Source organism: Nycticebus coucang, chromosome 5, assembly GCF_027406575.1.
Source record: "Nycticebus coucang isolate mNycCou1 chromosome 5, mNycCou1.pri, whole genome shotgun sequence".
NCBI classification, from domain to species: Eukaryota; Metazoa; Chordata; class Mammalia; order Primates; family Lorisidae; genus Nycticebus; species Nycticebus coucang.
Window position 1 is genome coordinate 4,987,348 of NC_069784.1, and position 20,010 is coordinate 5,007,357.

Sequence of the window (20,010 nt, forward strand, 5' to 3'; positions counted from 1 at the left end):
TCTCCAGAATTTATGTAAATAGGAGAGAGATAACCTTCTATGTTCTTTTTCTTTCTTTCTCTGGGACAGATTTCACTCCCCCAGGCTGCAGTGAGTGGCATGGTCATGGCTTACTGCACCCTTAATTTCCTGAGCTCAAAGGATCCTCTTGCCCCAGTCATCTGAGGAGGTAGGACGACAGGAAGGCACCACTGTCGGGTCCCATCTGGGGTGCCACTTATCAGAGTCCGGGGACACCGGGTCTTTGGCCCCAACCTGGGGCCTCATCGAGCAGGGACACTACGTCTCCAGCCTCGGCCCACGAAACTGTCTGGACATGGACGGCTGTGCCAGCTTTCTCGGGCTAAGTCTCATTCAGGTCACGGGTGCCTAAGCACCTTTAGAAGTCAGTGTCAGTATTAGTAGGCGCGAGCATCTCAGCAGCAGTCTGTCAGTCTTAGTTCTGAGATCCCGCAGCGGCTTCTCCTGAGGTTGTGCATAGACATGATACATCACAGGTGTGGAGACTGCTGTGTAATAATGTCGGTGTTCTGGTCACCTGCTCTTACGTGCTCTTGTGCTCTTTAATGAGAGACCACTGATGTTAGATGATGTTCTGTGATGTTATATCCCTGCCCCGATCCCTTATCGCCAAAGTATTTCTCACAGGTGTCTCCTACACACCACTATGCCTGGTTAACTTTAAAAATTTTTTTAGAGGTAAAATTTTGCTCGATTGCCCCAGCTGGTCTCGATCTTCTGGCCTCAAGCAATCCTCCTGCCTTCCCGATGGCCTCCCAAAGTGCTAGGATTGCAGGCATGAGCCACCACACCTGGCCCCTTCTATGTTCTTTTAGCCATTGTTATTTTCTTTTCTCTGAAGCTGACCAAAATCTAGTACACAGATAAAGCTATCTTACCAGCCAGGATAAAATCTAAGCTGTTGTCGAGAGAAAACCCAAAGTAATGCAAAGAGAAGCCCCTTTAGTAGGAAACCTAAAGCTTTCATCAGAGCTGTCCTAAAATGACGTTATTTACTTAAATTTTTCTATCCCCAAGACTTCAGGATTTGACATAGGAGACTGGTTTTATTGGGCTCTAACCTGTGTCATGCTCCAAAGTTCCATGATGATTTAAAATTGTTTGCATGTGATTTCCCCAAAACTTGTACAATATTTTGGTATTTTCAAAAAGGAAAAATGGCATAGCTTTATACTAGGAGTAAGACAGATCCACCCTTTCCACATACTGTGTTTACCACACAAATAGAGGCATCGGAAAGAGCTCAGAATTGTAGCCTACAAAATTGGATTTGAACCCTAACTCACTATACACCTAGAAAGGTCATCTAACTTTTATACAGCTTGGTTTCCTTATCTGTGATGTGAGGATAATGATGCTATTAGATCCATTTATTTCCCTCATAAGAAGTTGGAATAATCAAATAAAATAAATGCATGTGAAAGTGTTATGTTGTTATTAAACAATAACATTTTCCTGTTCACTTCCATTTCACTAGGAGAGACATTTTGTTTTCAGTTTTCTGGGATAATGACTTTATGAAGCAATGCTTTTTTTGCCCATATTAAACTTATTTTCTCTACCTTCTCACTTTCATTGTTCTGCGGAAGAATTTTGTCTGTAGAATACCTGAGGTTTTTTTTTTTTTTACAGTTTTTGGCCAGGGCTGGGTTTGAACCCGCCACCTCCGGCATATGGGGCCAGCGCCCTATTCCTTTGAGCCACAGGTGCCGCCCTAATACCTGAGTTTTTATGAGCTACATGTATGCAAGCATTTAGGCCAAAAAAAAAAAAAAAAAAAATACTGGGAATGAGTATTTGGCTAACTCACAACTGCTTCTGTTGAAACCAGCACAGAAGATGCACTTGGGACAGATACTGGAAATAAAAGTAAATTTATTGGCTAATAATAGCAGCCTGAGCAGTTGGAACATGTCACTTACTGACGGAAATCTAAATGTTACATGTGGCACATTCCCTCTAACCTAGAATCAAGCACCCAGACGTTTCACACAGCAGAATTTATTTTCACAGCATTGAGCAATTGTCAGTGATCAGAAATATGACCCTGGACCCACAAAATCCTAAAGTGCCTTCTGAGTTTTCAGAGAAATATCACCCACCAAATGGAGCAAAAGTATGCAACTAACTGGTGTGTGCCACTCCACAATCTTATGTATAATGCAGAGACTCACAGCAATATGAACACTAGATTATCTGCAAAGGGTTTACCTGGAACAGAATGAAAAATGTTACAATTCTATTTCACAGATAGTGAAGGAGAAATTGCATTTCCTGCTCAAAAGGAAGCAAGTTATTTGAATTTCATTGTCAAGAACTGCCTTCTGAATTATGATTCACTGCATAGGCCCCCTTCTGATGTGCATTCAGCTGGCCCTGGTCTGCCATTGATTAGCAGGCACCTAACCCTAATCTCCACTCCAGGGCTCCCAAACACACACATGCACCATTAGAACTTCCCTCTGATCTAGAATAGGTGCTCCATGGGGACATGAACTCCATTCCCAGCCCTGCCTTCTCACCCTTGACAGCCCAGGACATGTGGGGAGAGAGGGGTGGGTTTTGCACCTTCTTCTCACTGCTGCCCTCTGGAAACCCCACCTCCCTCCAGGCACCACGGAGACTGCCTGAGGAGGCTTCTCCTGCTTATCTCTCTAACATTCAGTCTTCCCTTTTAAACCTGCTTTATTCCCCTCCCCCCACTACTTCCTTCATTACACCGTCTGAGCCAGAAGGTCAGGGAGCAGAGAACGTCTGCAGAACAAGAAGGGAGGGGGAAGGCACACGGGAAGTGACAACGCAGATCTGTAACAACAGTCCTTCCCAGATCCTTTTGTGGGGGTCTCTGATGTGGGCCCAGAAGGGAATTTTCGCAGTGGTCACAACTGTTCCAAGCTTAGGTACCTTCCCCAAACTCATACGTTTCCCAGGTTTCTCTAAAGAAATCCTATCCCCAGCTTATCATTAAAGCCTGACTATTCCATATCCCATTCCTCGGAGGCCACGCTAAGTGGACAGAGCTAGCAGACACACGTATTCCTGAGATGTTGCAGAGCGAGTGACTGTGGCTCACTATGTTACTATTACTCACATAATTCATTTACTTTCTTGTTAAACAATTATCTTCTATCACCTTTTTAGTATGCTTTTTGGGCCTTCTTATGTTTCAGAATATTAGGAGGTACATGTTTTGTTTACATAGTTTTTGTACAGAATGAGTCAAAGTTGTAAGTGTGCCCTTGACCCAGATAGCATGCAATGTACCCAACAGGTGCAAGTTTACCCACCAACCCCCTAAAGCATTTACTTTCTAATAGGGCTCTGCCATGTCCTTGCTCAAAGGAACAAACACTTGAAGATTGTACATTCTTTGGTAAATCCTAGAGAACTGGGGGAGTGATTAGAAATCTTTGAATAATAATAACAGCCACGCTTATTCAGTTCTCACTAAACATCAAGCCCTACTCTAAGCACTCCACACATTCTGTTTATGTGATGCTCATCACAATCCCAGAGAAAGGTACTATGAATATCTTTTGTCTTTTTTTAAATTTCTGATTAATAGACGAGGTTACATTGTTTGTGTTTGTTAGGCCAAGTACCTGTTGTAATTGAGCCCTTCACCCAGGAGGTGTGCCCTGCACCCCTACCTTGTGCCTGCTGGGTGAGAGCACCCCACTCCCTGTCCCTGCTCCCTTCTCTCCTTTTTCTCCTACCCTCCCACTTGAATTTAATTGTGTTTTTCTCTCGTGTGGCCATGTAGCTGTTCATCAACTGGTTTTATATTAGTATTGAGTACACTGAATGCCTTGCTTTTCCATTCTTGTGATACTTAGAAGGATTTTCTCCAAATCCACCCAGGTAAATACAGAAGATTATGAATATCTTTACAGAGGCAGGTACTAGAGCACAGGGAGGTTAAGTGTTCACCCCATCAGACAGCTAGTAAGTAAATAAACCAGGATTTGAACCCAAGTAGTCTGGTTCCAGAATCTCTACATTTTAATCATCTAGAAGGCTGTTACCCTGGGAGTTAGAAGGTTTGAGTTCTAATCCTGACTTTGCCTTTAAGGAGTTGTATAACCTTGAACAAGTCACTTAAACTCTCTGAAGCTCAATTGAACTAAATTTGTAGTTTATGTCATTGACTTTTAGGGGAGGCAGAAGGATTTCTTTAAGTAAAACCCCAACGAAAGCCCTTGCACATGCAATAGATGAAAGAGAGGTCTTGAGCTCATGTACTGTTCAAAATTCAGCCCTTTACCATATCCTTCTGATTGCTCTTATCACTCACTCACACGCACACACACTCACACACGTGAGTGCACACACATGCCCTGTACTACACTGGAGCACAACATAGTAACACTGCTTGGGACGGGACTCTGTGAGATTCACCCATTTGATAATTGAAGATAAATTTCACTAACCTTGCTTTACCCCTTACTTCAATAAAAGTACGTAGAAGGTGCCTTCGTGCTAACTTCCTCCCTCTTCTAACACTGAATGTAGACATTACATCTGGGAATACTTACTTTCTTCCAAACTCCAGACATTCGCTTCAGAACCTCACTTTCCCTTTTCTGTTCAGTGAAACCTTCACCTTTAATTCATTACTTTTCAGTATCATTGTCCTGCTTTGCTGCTCATTCCTCAGGAAGGCAGAATGTTTTATAAATGATGCTCCCAGTCAAGGGAAAGCTCGTACAGAGACCAAGCAAGACTCCTGGGCCTTTAGTTTGCTCTGTAAAGTGCCTGTGGGCACAGGATGGACGCTGGTGACACATCTCTGTGCTGGGCTTTATAAACGAGAGCTAGAGGACATTCCTGTGCTGTCTTGAGCAGAAATCTAGATTCTGTACAATTGGTCTAAAGCATCTAACCATCGTAGATTCTCCCTCTGCTGCAGCTCATTCATACACCGGAGGTTTAGGGCATTGGTGGAAGGAAGCTCTGTAGTCTGCATGGCTCAGAGGAGACACTTTCCAGAATGTCTCTGGGCAGCTGCTCAGGGGTAATTCGGGTGTTTTCAGTCTTCAATATGTACTCGCATGCTTTGCTCTTGGAGGGCAATTTGTATCCTGCAATTTGTGCCCAGCATAGTAATAGGCAGACAGTAGAAGCTGACTGCAAACCGGCTATGTGAGGGCCCGAGAGACTGAGCAGTGACTACCGTGATGGGCCCAGTGATGTGAGCATGGGCCGAGAAGCAGGGAAGGGTTTCTAAGTGTTCACCAGTAAGGCCCTGAGCTCAGCTAGGGCTTCCTTGCATGTCAACAGGAGGGTGTCAGAATTTCTCTTGAGAAGGCTCAGTTCTCAGAAGGGAAGTGTTTTTTCACTTTTTATCAGCCCAGGGCTCGCAGCTGTGGTTGCTGAACAGGCTGGGAGCAGGGATGTAGGATCCCAGCTCCTTCTGTCAGACTCTGCTCCTTCCCAGCTGCTCCACCCGTGCCAGCCAACCGCGGCCCCCTCCGCTCTTCCAGCGAGGACAGTCTTCTCTCCACCTGCTCATCGCCCAGCTGGGGCCCTTGCACAGACATCCGAATCAATGCACACACCGTTTCCCTTCCCAGCACCTCTGACACTTACAGGTGTGTAAGAAGCGTCACACTCACTGAGACTCACAGGCCATTCAGTTTAACATTCTGTTCAAGGTTGGCACCAAAGGACCGTTTCTACGAAGAGAAACGCGTGACACACATGCCAACTTTGGGGCGCCGTCATCACTGATTTCAGTCCCTAACCACAGTTAACAACTATTCACAGCTGTTATAAACATGTGCTATCTGCTGTATCAAGCGGTGGAGGAAGTCTGTGGGACTTAATTTTTTTCAACTAAATTTCCTCTTGGACACTTTTGCATTTTTTAATTTATACTATTTTGTGTGGTCATTAAAATCAATTTAATAAATATTTCTATGGCTACTATATGTCTACACATCAAAGCCTTCACTGACTTAGAGATGGCGGCCTGAGGAGGACAGGAAATGGGCAGGGCTGGGATACTGAGATTAAAAAGATGTGGTCTCTCATTCAAGGAGCAAACAGTGGAGGGGAGCTAGTGCACGCTGAGCTGCAGGAGGAGGCTGGCAGCAGGGTGCAGGGAGCACAGAGGCTCCAGTGAGAAACTGGGGGCGTGGAGGAGGAAGCTTATGAATCAGGCATAAGGAAAGGTCTTTAGAGTAAGTGTCACTGAGCTGGGCCTTAAGGAGTAGAATTTTCTCAATTAAGAAAAACATAGAAAACATTAAAAAAAAAAAACGAGTAGGAATAGAATTGGGAATTTGTGAAATGTGTTTGGGGAAAGGCTTCCTAAAAGGCTGATAAAACTGGAATGGTAAGTTGGGATCAGTTTCCTGAGAACTTTGAATACGTGTAAGTGCTTGGGCTTTGCACACTGGGCACCGGTGATGAAGTAAAGATTTATTACACGCTACTCTCTCCATTTTCCAAATGAGAAAGCCAAACCTTAGAAGGGGTAAGAAATTCCTTCCAAAGCAGGTGTAAAAGTGGCTTTGGAACTGAAGTCTAACTCCAGAGTCTACAGGCTACCCCTACTCTTAGTCCTTTATTCAGTAAAAAGAAAAATTTTCATTGATAAGTAAAAATTGTATATTTTCGTGTACAACCCGATGTTTTTATATATGCCTTAGTCTTAGTCATCTGTAGAAATGGGAATAATAACAATACTCCTTACCTACCTAAAAGGTTTGATTAAGTAAAATAAACTATAGATGCTAAAATGCCGTAGAAACTACTAAAAAGTTCTATAAGAGTTATTAAGTGTTATTTTATTGTCATCACAATTTGACTGACTTTACTCCTAAAGGTACCATAAATGTATTTCAGCAGAGACAAAAACCTCCCTATTTATCTAATGGTATTGGTTCCTTATAGTTATTTCAAACTTTAAAAACTTCCCTAAACCTCTAGGGAATCCTTTTTTTTTTTTTTTATGTTTTAAACTTTATTTCTCTTTTCTCTTGGTCATCTCACTTAAAAAAATAGGTTTGGTAATATTTTAGAAAAAATGGCAACTATTATTTATTTGAGTTTATTCTTCTAAAATATACGAGAGTTGTCTGGAAAGTGTCCAGTATGGAATATGAAAACTAGAGACACACGTGGCTGGAGACTTTCTAGACAGCGCTTGTGTATAATTTACACATAGAGAAAAGCGATCGGGGTAAATTAATAAGCCGAGTTTAACCAAATTCATATTCTTGGCAGTAAATGTGGACAATCAGAGAATACAAGTGTTATTATTTATTAGAGTTCACCGGATACTCTGATTTTACTACTAGAACACAATTGCTGTAGCCCTTTTTTTAAGTAACATTTTTGCTGATCTTATAAGTTCGGTTTTGTTTTTTTTTTTTAATTGTAAACTGATAAGATGAACGTGGACTGGACACGTGAAAGGCTAACTCTGAGCTCAGGTCCCTCAACAATGACGTCAGCTACACGTGGAGCAGAATCTGAGCTCAGGTCCCTCAACAATGACGTCAGCTACACGTGGAGCAGAATCTGAGCTCAGGTCCCTCAACAATGACGTCAGCTACACGTGGAGCAGAATCTGAGCTCTGGTCCCGCAACAATGACGTCAGTGACACGTGAAACAGAATCCGACCCACACATGAAGAGGTTCTTTGTCCAACAGCTGGGTACAGATAAGTCTCCTTCACACCAACTCAGATATCGTGGCCATTTGTGACTGGTTGATGCACAGAATCAGAGAATCCCAAGTTAGAAGAAGCTTAAAGAAGATACCTGTGTCCCTTCCTTCTACAGCAAACTCCCTAGTGGTTTTCCCAGCATTTGCGGAAACATTTCTAGTGACAGTGAACTGTCGACTCCCAGGCGGCCCTGCCACCTTGATCCTCTCGAGAGTAAGGAAATCTCTTTGTCTCTATACCTTCATCCCATAAATCTTAGTCCCCCCTCAGGGCACATGGAATAAATCCTTACTGCACGTGACTCTTCCCTCACACATCTGAGAGCAGCTCACCATGGCTCTTAGATGAAGGCAGGTTTGAGGAGAAACTTGGAAAGACAAATATTTTAAAGGATATTAAAACAATAACAATGGTTAACTTTGGTGGGGCACAGGGAATTTTTCATGGGTCCTGGTACATTTTTGCATTGGTTGTATTTTATACCTGGAGATATAGAGTCTAATTACAATGAAAAGAAAATATAGAGCTATTTACACTTTGGGAAAACTTTAAGTCCTAATGTAACCAGTAAGAACTAAGGCGTCACTTTGAAAAATCAGAGAATCACGGGCGGCGCCTGTGGCTCAAAGAGTAGGGTGCCGGTCCCATATGCTGGAGGTGGCGGGTTCAAACCTAGCCCCGGCAAAAAAAAAAAAAAAAAAAAGAAAAATCAGAGAATCTTTAAGTCTAGAAGCTGTGAGTGACAAACTCAGTGTTCCCAGGACCTAGACTCGTGTGTTAGGGGCTAAAAATATCTTAATGACTAAGTAAATCAATGAATCATACATTTAACAGTGATCAAAATCTAAAATCCAGCACAGATAGTTTGTTCTCACTTCCTCCTCTGCTAGTGAGCAGGTTGTTACTGCTGTGGATCCAGCCTGAGCAGGGAAGCTGATGTAATGCCCCTTTTCATCATGGTTTTCTCAAATTGCATCACTGTCCAAAAATTCTCTAGCAGTTCTATCTGCTAATGACTTTATAGCTGGAGACAACCTTATGTTCTCAGAAATACTTTATTGCTCTGCCTGGATCTTGGTATATCTACAAGGATTTTGCACATGAAACGATGCCAATGATGGGCACGTATTAAGAACGTGGCAGGCATGCCAAGTGGTTTCCCTACGCTCCAGTATTTATAGTTGCCCTATGAACTAGAAATTGTTACTTCAGTAGTCCTTTACAAATTAGAAAATTGAGCTGGTGGACACATCTTACACTACGCTATATAGCAGTGAGAAAGAACTAACCAATTTAACCAGGTCCTGTTTGTTGATTTTCCAGCAAGAAATACCATCCTGAGATTCACCTCTTGGCCCACATGCCTTATTTCTTTCCTATCTTCCAGTTAAGGACATTGTTATAGGGGCTTTTCAAAATACCCGGTCTGTGCGACTAGAACCACTTCCTTATCTCACCGAGGCTACACATTTAAACCAGAAATACACTCAATTAAATTCCTAATTTTGCTATTTCTTCTTATTTCTTCTACTCTCTATGGAGTTGACTCACATCCTTACCTTCTTGTCCTATATTTTGAGAAAGCATGCTTGCAAAGATATGCAGCCCTGGCTGGAAACTGAGTCAATTTAAATCTTATGAACTTAATTTTTAATATTAATAATAATAATTTATAATAACAACAACAGCTATTTGTTGAGTGTTTCTGTGCCAGGCAGTAGGTAAAAATTTGCATACATCATTTCATTGAATGCTTGCAATTGTGTTTTTAGGTAAAATTATTATCTTCACTTACTGCTAAACAAACTCAGGTCTAGAAAATATCAACTTGATCTGGGTCAGACAATCAATACATTCACAGAACTAGAATAGGCCACAAAATTTCATCTGATTTTAGGTTCCAAGCTCTCAAACAAGATGCTATATGTTTGAATCTTCCTAAATAATTACTAAAGAATGAGTACAGGGCTCAGAATATATTTATTTTTTTGAGACAGAGTCTCACTCTGTCAATTGCCCAGCTTAGAGTGCCATGCCGTCATAGGTCACAGCAACCTCAAACTCTTGAGCAATCCTCCTCAGCCTCCTGAGTCCCTGGGACTACCGGCACCTGCCACAATGTTGGGCTAGTTTTTCTATTTTTAGTAGAGTTGGGGTCTCACTCAGGCTGTTTTCGAACTCCTGAGCTCCGTAATCCACCTGCCTTGGCCTCCCAGAGTGCTGGGATTACAGGTGTGAACCACCAAGCCGGGCCTATTCTTTGCTGTTATTTTTTTTTTTTTAATTTTTTTTCTCTGAAGCCATTCTCTTAGTAAAACCTGCTCTCATAAAATGAGGTCCACAAATTACTACATTATTTAAAAAATTGTATTATTATTAACAATGGACCATTATAAAGATCTGCAAGCTGCATTTCTAATGCAAATTATATACAAATGAGCAGACAGATGGGGATTTATCACTCAACCATTTGTCCTTAGCTCAGTTGATTTGGTTTAGTTAAGTTTGGGCTAGAAAAAAAAATTTAATAAAGATGTAGTAAATGTAATTGGGTTGAATCTATTCTGAATAAATGTGAATTGGCCCCAGAGATGCCTAAGAACTCTTCACTATGTTGCTTTACATTGAAATAGTCAAACAAATTTGTACAATGACAACAAAGATAAACTCTAAGATGCACCAATTTTTCAAGTTTATATAGCTACGGATGGGTTGCCTTTTAATTTACTTAATGATAACAATGCAATTTGAATTTGGAGAAGATGAGATTTTATTTCCTTGAGCAAAACATTCTTTATTATTCTAACAGTCTGACTGGTTCTGTGGAAATCAGAGAGCAGCCAGTTAAAGAGAAGACAAATGAATAAATAAGGCATCAAATGTACCAAATAGATTTTGCCTGTTAAAAAGAAAAGGAGGAAGACTCGAAAGCAGCAGCAAAACTCTTTCTCAAAAACAAAATATGGGGTGGCGCCTATGGCTCAAAGGAGTAGGGCACCAGCCCCATAGGCTGGAGGTGGCGTGTTCAAGCCCAGCCCAGCTCTGGCCAAAAACTACCAAAAAACCCAAAACAACAACAACAAAAAATATGACCTGCTCTGAAACGTCATTGTATTTTGTGGGAAAATGGTAATCAGAATGGTTTCACTGTTGACAAAGGGGCCTCCTCTTTTCTCTTTGATTCTGAATGTTACAGATTCGGGAGTTAGTCCTGTAATTCTGAAGCACCAGTATCTTTTGCGTCTCAGCTTCTGAGTAAGTCTCCTCCCAAGATACAAGGAGGAAAGGAAGTTCAAAAGGAAAGACAAAGCAAACAAAAATAAAATAACAAACGGGCAGAAAGAGATGTAATCTGGTAACTCAACCCAGGATAAACTCTTAGCTTTAGAAAAAACCTCAGGCCTGACCAAGAAGTAGAGATGCAGCCTTTCTGTACTGCGGCCTGTGGCCAGGTGACCAGCAGTCTCTCCGCTGCAGCAGTGGTCCTGCGCCCAGCAGGGAAGGGTCTGAATGTTTCCAGTAGTTTGTGTATTCTCAGATTGGACAGATGGCCTTTCAGGTTTTTGCTGAAAATTATATTTGCTGAATCTAATCAGTAACTGTCAGAAAAGCTAACTCATCACTGCTCCCCAAGATTATTTCTGGCTATTTGAAAATGTCCAGATATCAATGATAGAGTCAAACCCTTTCTGCACGGGGTGTGAGAGGCACACTCAAAGATAAACTTGAAGCTTCAGAAAATAATCACACTAGTAATTCTTTACTACTTGAACCCCCGCTTAATTCCTCACCAATGCTTTGGATTTGGTCGAGTGATTTAACCCCCAGGAACTTCAGTGTCCTTATCTGGAAAGTGCTGACAGTAGCATCTCCCTTGTGGCATTGGTGTGAGAACTTGCTAACATGTAAAGTATGGGTGCTCAGAAATTACACCTGTCACTGTTGCCTCACATTTCCTTATAAACGTTCCCTTTCCAATTCTAGGAGTTTGCTTTCTAACATTTTTCTATTCAGAGGCTCATTTTAAAGTAAGTGTAGACAAAAGAAGTGAACGATTCAGGGAAGAAGACATGGGATCCAGGGAACAGGTTACCAACACAAGAGAGGCAAAGGATGAACAGCCGAGAAACCAAGAAAAATGTTGGACTCCAAAAGGAGTAAAGATTATCACATAGCTTTGGGCACTTACTTGGAAAACTGTTAAAATTTAGCCATTGGCACAAAGAAAAGTTGAGTAAATTTAAAACTAGATCAGTTAACACTAAAAAAAAAAAAAAAGAAAAGAAGCAATCACAGTATCACTGATTTCGCAGTAAAGGATATTTACGTTGTCATGAAAGTGCAAACATCAGATATTGATTTTGTAAAGAGTAAATCAATGGGAAATAGGCGAAGAGAGAGCTAAATCCAGCAAAATAGAAAATCAACATCTAATGAATGTCTAAAGTTGATGAAGCAAGACAGCCACGTAAGCATATGATTTAGAAATGTGGTGGTACATGCTAGAAAAAATACTTTAAAAATAAGCTGAAGGAGAGGCCAGGAGAGAGTAGGTGATGGGGGAGTCAGCACGAGGATTGTGGGTTTCCTGCTTAATAAACCTTTTGACGTTTTAAAGAGATGCACTTAATGTTTCAATAAAAATTTAAGGAAAGAACATAAAATAAATACATATTTGAGGAATGATATTGTATCACACACACACTCCCATTTATGAAAATCTGCATGACTTAATCTGTTAGAATAGTTCCTGAGCCACAAATAAATAAATACCCGTTATCTAACAACTAGAAGCCTGGGTTTTAGTAGTTTGGATGTGGCATAAAGAGAGAGCAAAACAGAAGGCACAGCCTCTGTATTCAAAGACTGTGCCAATTTTGTTGAGAAAAGAGATCTCATTGGAGGAAGGATAGGAAACTTAAATTTCTTTTTGGAGAAAGAAATAACAGAATTTTCTTGAATCTTGCTGTCTTTGTCTCCTAGAGGTTTCCTATGAGTTATTTTCCAGGACTTGGGGGTGGGAGAAAAACTTGTCTGAGTTCAGAAGACAAGCTTTGTGACATTTCCAGAGAAAAGGGGGCATCGTGGTGTTCAGTCAGAAGATAACACGTACGCGTAGCTTATTTCATAGACACGGCACTGAGCCTCAAGGGAGTTATGGTCTCTCCCAAGTCTAATCTTCTAATGTCACTTGCGTGCCGCTCCGGCGACTGTGTGATTGCCCCAGACTAAATTGGAAGGCTGTACTGTACACACTTGTTTGAGAAGAGAGCAATCATAATTAATTTTTGAATGTTGTTTCATTAACGAAATGAGGATAATAAAGTAATATTGACCACTCTTAGAGCACTTTCAAAAGTGCCTTTATGTTCATTATCTCATTTAATCCTGATAATCTTGTGCCGATGAGAAAATGAAAGTTCAAAGAGGTTTACTGAATCGTCAAGGGCAAACAACCAGTGAACAGCAAATCAGATAACTGGGCCTAGATGTCCTCACTCCTAAAAGAAGTTTTTCTCTTTTATTTTGACACAGAAAACTTTAGGGAACATTTCATAAAATGACTTTATTGAAGAAATACTTTAAAATACCTTAAGTTTGCAACTTCTTTGCAGTGGTCAAGATAAATGGGTTATTTCAGCTTTGAATTATTAATCTTCTGAATGAATAGTAGCAAAATATTCAAAATGGTCATGGTGGGGAAATGTCTGGAATAAAGATGAGGGTCATGTCTGTCTGATTAGAGCTGCATGACATTTAAGACAGTGGCTTCCCTTTTTCTCCAAAAATTTTCAAGTAAAAATTAATTTTATCACTTTTATTCTCAAAATAAAGATGCTAAGCAAAAAACAACAACAACAAAAGCCAATGTTTAAGGAATGTTGAAAATAACAAAAGAGCAATTGCTTTTCCTCTAAAAACAACCATTCGTGGCTCTTCCAAGGAGAAGACCCCAAACCTCTGAGCACTGGCTCGTGAAAGTCACCTTGCAGTCTCCCGCCCACCGTGTGCAGCTGTTCAATTCGCGCAGGCACATCCAGAATGTAGAATGTTTGGGTATTAAAGAGCTGTTTCCAACTGACAGATACTTCAAAGCTCTAACATCTCATTTCCATCTTCCTCAATAAGGCAAGAGAAATGTAAAGATAGATGTCATTAATTGCTCCCCACTTCTCCCCCTAGAGAAATGCAAGCTATAAACATCAGTACAACATTCTACTAATAGCTTTAAGTGGTGGCTTAAAGCACGATTCATTTTACATTTGTAGGAAAGCCTGTAAGTGTGTGTCTTGCATTCTTACTGAAAGTTTCAATCAATAAGGTCACCCCTCCCCACCCCCGCCGCCCCCGACCTGCATTTGAAATGGCAATGCGCTGATTCAGGCCTTCAGAAGTATAAATAGATAGGTGTCTGCATAAAGTTACATTCTAACCACGTAGTTTATTTGTGAATAGGAGATTGGGGAGGAGGGGACATTGTTCCTTATTGATTTTTGAATAACCATATTTTAAATCTTCCTTGCTGGACCAGCATAAAGCAAAAATAAATCTCTTTTTTTTTTGTAAGGCAAATGCATCATTGGATTATTTGTAATAAATTGGCCCTTTTGCTCTTCAACCTGTTTGGGGGCAAGTAATCTGTATCATTTTTCTCCTGGTTTGGATTGTGTTGTTTCTTAATGTGATGGCAATTAAAATAAAAAAATTGTAGATCCTTGTAATAACACTACCCCAATGATGCTGATTTACTATTATAGGCATATAGTGAGATGTCAAGGCATTTTGGCATTCATGGGGAGGTAATTACGTTGATTTAGTTCCAGTTTTAGGCTTTAGCTTTCTAACCAAACCTGGAAAGCCTGGCTTTACACTCTCTCACAGTAAGATTTCCTAACCCGTGTCCGTTAATTCCTAAGAGGTCCATAGACAGACTTGAGAAGGTCTGTACAGTTTCTGGCACAATGCAAAGACCATCTGCGCTTTTGTGGGGGAGGGAAGCCACCTTTTATGGGATTCTCAGTGGGGTCTCTAACCCCAAAGTGAGGGGGTAAGAACCAGAATTCCTTAAGCTACTTTCTAATTAAATCTAACCTAATAAGACTTCAAATGGGGATGATTTTGGAATTAGTCTCTTCCAATGTTCTTTTAAAAATCAGATTCAAAGAGCCTTGCAAGTTATAGTCTAAGCCCTCACTTTTAAAAATTGCATAAGAATATTAGGCATAAACTGATTATTCGTAGTCTTCTGGTCTCAGAAATTCATAGTTAATAAGTGACTCCCCTTGTTCTAGTTTATTTATTTATTTGGTCAGATTTGGATTTTAACCTTTTCAGGCAAATCTATCTTCACATTTGCAACAAACAAGACGTATAAATAGTCAGTGATGGCGCTCATGCCTCGAACCTGCTCTCAAAACCTAACCCGAGGAGCTGCCGACTGGAAGGAACTGTATGGTCCCAAGACATTCGCCCAAAATTTGACTGCCCTTTGATGAAAATCATCTTTCAAATGAGATGAAGCCTCTGCAGCTCAGTTATGCAGACAGAATATGCAAAAATCCCATTAAAGAAAGGTGGGTAAATTAGTTCTCTTCTAATAAGGCACCTGTCTAGAAATGTGTGTACTTAATTATAAGGAATCATAACAGATGTTTTTAAAGGTCCTAGGAGGAAAGGACTCATTTTAGACGTCCCTTTGAGAGACATGGAACCCTAGGGCCTCTTATCAAAAACAGAACAGGGATTGGACATGTCGGCGGAAAGACAAGACTTTGTAAGAAATTGCAACTCCTCGTCTGTGAATAGGTTCATGTGGTTAAGGAGCCGGTCGGGACGGCACTGGTCCAGGCTCTGTTGCAGTGGACGTGCCACATTTTTGTGTGATCAGACCCCCACTGACATCATGAGAATGCCTGCGGCCCTGGGAAATGCCAGAATGTGCCTGTCAGGTCCAGCCCCCCAACACAGAATGACCTGGTGCAGGTGACAAGAGAGCCACAGCCGAGAAACTCTGCCGCAGGCCACCCCAGGAGGTGACAGAGATAAGCATGACTTACACCCACACTTCTCACAGGGCCACTGAAAGTCAGTCCGTGTGACAGCTTTGGACACCGATGCATTGAGCAGAGGGAAGTGAGAGGAGAGCCTACAGCGTCCTTCCCTGCCAGCTTAGCACCGGTTCCTTTCTCAAAAATGTAAATGAAATGTCACCTTCCATAGCAAATGATTTCCATTTCAGCATCACTCCCCACCTGCTCTCTTTCTACCATACGCCTGTGTAACCGTGGCTATGATCGAGCTTTTCCTACTCTCCTGCTAGGTTATAAATTCATCAGAAGGTTGCTGGTTTTATTAATCCTTCTGTATTAGCACCTACCAGAGCTTGGCATGTGAAAGGGATACAGCAAATGTAAGTTGAAGGGGAGGAGAAGCCCGGGAAAGCGGCTCGGCTTCTCCAGGCCCAGCACCCACCAGCACACTGGGTTTTCTCAAGACTGTTAAGAGCCAGCACATTGGCCCCAAGGATGTCTGACCCAGTCCCCCTGAGGTTATGACACTGGGGGGATGTGTCACCCCACGGAAACCCATTTTACATGGACTGGTGGAAATTTCGGGACAGCCATAGCAGCCTGAAATGCTAAAAAATGAAGACTGTAGAGAGAGTTGGATCTGATCCGAGGTGTGGAATCCCCATGCAGGAGGAACCAGGGACAAGGTTCTGCCTAGATGCCTTTTCTTAGGAGGGAAGAGGGTAAGCTGCATGGGCTACTTTTAGTGAGCTTGACCTTCTAGTCCACCTCCCACAGAGCTTCTCCCTTCACTGAGGAAGACTTGAGTAAATATGTGAATAGGGTCGGGGGGCAGCCCAACATCTGTCTCCAGTAGGACACGGCTCCCACGCCAACACCCAGGTTTGAGTCCCGAGTATAAACAAGGATGATTCTCTTCAGGATGGCTGTGCGTTACACCAGAGTCCACAAGGAGGAGGAGAAACTATGTTTAAAATAATTATACATTCACTTTTGTGTTAAAAACTATAATCTCGGTATTACAATACCAAGTATTATGTTGAAAATGACAAAACAGCATCTCTCAGATTCATAGCGAACCAATAAAAATGTGTTCTGTATGTGATTATGGAATATAAAACCAAATGAAATAATTATTCTATAAAGCGTGGGGGCTGCCCCATTACACTGTGCTATATTTGACGAAGCACATCAAATAGGATTTCAGCAAAATATTTAATATAGCTGTAAGTAGAATATTCCTGACCTGAGTTGACATCAGGAAGAAAAGACAGGGACATTTCAGAACATTCAACTTTATTTTTCATTGGCAAATACAACACAAAAAACATACGTTTATTAAATACACAGACTAGCTATGACTTGAATGCCAACAAAACTCTAATATACTTTTCATTGTCTCTTTCATTCTCTGTTGCTGCAATATTGAAGACCAGCTTTTAAAACACACCGGAAGAAACACTTAAATACCCTGAAGATAACTACCCAAAAAGCTAAAGGTGACAAAGTGTACCTTCCCCCTTAACCAAGTGTGTAGAGATAAAATGCTGGAAGGAAGGTGGGGAACTCTGCACCTTCCACACTGAGCATTACAACGTGGGTTAAAGTGCCCTTGATTTTAGTTCTCCTTAGTTGCACTATGAAAATAGTATTTACTTTCACTTGTCAACACATCAATAAAATTAGTACCTGTCTGCAATTTATTTGCTCAAACAAGCTTATATTGTTATTCATAGAACATTTAGTAAAAAGAGAAGAAAAGTAAAGGATTTCTTCTCTGCCTCTCTTTCTCTCTCTCAGAGAGTTGGGGAGGAAGGGAGCTTGGTAGTCAATAACGACCAGCAAGAACTGATCAGTTGTTTCTACAGAAAAGTGCCCTGGCCACTCTTTGCTCTGGCCTCCTGATGCTCAAGTGTGCAAAGATGAACGTAGTCCCTGCCTCTTTGTTTCTGGCGTCTGGACTAAAAGGATGAGGAATTTTAACAGGTTGGAAGCAGCCAGGTTCTCTGTCACATCTTTCTCTATATTTTCCGCTCCCCCATTTGGACCTGCATGAGTCTCCTTTCAAAAGGAGAAGCAGCAGGGTCATTAGGGTCATCTGCAGCTGCCTCTGCTCAACAGTACAGCTTTTGTTTCTCCAAACACTGAAAACTGTAATAAGGAAACTATTTTCAAATTGCTAGCAAGATCTGGTGACAGCCTAGCTTTTGCCTAGACATTTGGTTAACTTTTATTAAAGGATCAAAATATTGTAGCTCTAAAGCATTTGACAATAGAATTTAATAGATGCATATTGAAAAATAACTTGAGAAGTGGGGTCACACCCCAAATCTCAAGAAGTATGAAAAGGCTGATTTGTTCCTAATGGTGATTCTTTACTGACATTAAAAAAAAAAAAGAAAAACTTGCTCCATCAAAGCAGACTTATCAGATGTCTCACAGACATGTATTAGGGCTCTAGTATCTTCAAAATAAGAAGTTAGTCTCTCTCCTTTTTAAACCAGTCCCCCCTTTATGGACAGTGATATTTATGTTTTTTTCTCTCCTGAGAGAATGAATAAGTATGTTATAGTTGGGGGAGGAGGAGAGGGAAACAGTCTAGTTCCTGATGAAGAAATAGGGAATCTAGTAGATATTTGGGTTGTTTATTGTGTGAAAGTGGTTGATGCAGAATTTCTGAAAATAAAATAATTTTCATTCTCAGTATAGAAAATATGTGGCTTACATGCTTATAAATGAATGTAATGTAATAGGTGACTGAATTGTATTTCTAGGGGATCAATGTCCTCTGCTTATGACATCATAATATAATGGTATATAGCTAAACTTGTGTAAATTATAAGCCTTTAAATAGACCCTCCATTTTAGGATTTACAAAATAGAGGACATATAAAATATTTTCCCTAACTCTCGGGCGGCGCTGTGGCTCAGTGGGCAGGGCGCGGGCCCCATATACCGAGGGTGGCGGATTCAAACTCAGCCCTAGTCAAACTGCAACCAAAAAATAGCCGGGCGTTGTGGCAGGCGCCTGTAGTCCCAGCTACTCAGGAGGCTGAGGCAGAAGAATCGCCTAAGCCCAGGAGCTGGAGGTTGCTGTGAGCTGTGTGACGCCACGGCACTCTACCGAGGGCAATAAAGTAAAACTCTGTTTCTACAAAAAAATAAATAAAATATTTTCCCTAACTCTCTGAGTTGTGCTCCAAATATAATTGCTACCTGTGAGTTTCCTTATAATACTGAACTGATGCCTACTTCATAACCAATACGTATGATTTTATAAGTTGGCTCTAATGAACCTAGGTCAGGAACTATCACAGGTGTATGTCACTTCTTCACATTTTACTGCAATTCAAAAATAGTCTATGGGCTCAGCCACAGTTGCACATTTTTAGACCGAAGTCATTTATTTATTTATTTTTTGGCCAGGGCTGGGCTTGAACCCGCCACCTCCGGCATGTGGGGCCGGCACCCCGCTCCTTTGAGCCACAGGTGCCACCCTAGACCGAAGTTTTAACAGACTTTGAGATATGTAAAAGCACAAAACAGCAATAAATAAGCAGTTGTGAAAAGGATCATAGTTGGAGGCCTCAACTTTTTATGTAGATAAAACATAGGAAATTTAGTTCTTCGCATTAATCTTTCAGTGTGTTCAAAGTAATAAAATACTCTGCAGTCTCACATTACTTATCCTCATATTTGGTGTATTTCCAGAAAAGCTTTTTCGTAATTTTATGAAAATAAGTAGGCGATATATGTGTCTAGAATTTCAAAGGAAAAAAAATGTTTCTATTTTCTTTCTCTGATTTGCTCCCAATCCGAAAGAATTATTAAGTGGTTGTTGACATGGAGAAGGTTGAAAGCCAATCACTAATTTGGAGTCACAAGGCACAATAATATGAAAAGCATTGAATAAATAAAAGTCCTAAGCCACTTAAAATCTAAAGCTGGAGTACTGCCACAGAGCGACCTCCTTGTTAAAATACTGTTTGTCAGAGTTTTCAGATTGCCTATTACTTGATGTCAGTGTGGTCATAGAATCTTTCATAGTTAACGTACATGAGAAAAAATTCTACAATTCTTTTCTATAACATGGTCAAAAAAACTTGTACAAAATAAATCAATGCTAAGTAGAAATAGATGTGCATGTTTTACTTCAGCATAGTTTAAATCTGGCATGATTAAACACATTTACTTAAAATATCTTGGCATATGGTACTAGGTAAATTTGGTAAATTTTGAGATCACACATTTTGGTTTCTTGAAATTTTAATTATTTTTTAAGA

At 40.9% G+C, this 20,010-nt stretch overlaps 1 protein-coding gene across 3 annotated transcripts in view; it reads right to left on the reverse strand.

Moving 5' to 3' along the window:
* PTGER3 (prostaglandin E receptor 3) overlaps positions 1-20,010 on the reverse strand; it is a 70,461-nt gene that overhangs the window by 15,930 nt on the left and 34,521 nt on the right. The window contains exon 3 of one of the 3 annotated variants that reach the window (XM_053592080.1): positions 17,007-18,847. The exons of the other annotated variants lie outside the window; for them this stretch is intronic. Within the exon in view, the coding sequence (XP_053448055.1) occupies positions 18,710-18,847 (138 nt within the window). The 3' untranslated portion in view covers positions 17,007-18,709. Of the gene's footprint in view, positions 1-17,006; positions 18,848-20,010 lie in introns of those variants that run through there. 3 annotated transcript variants of the gene reach the window in all.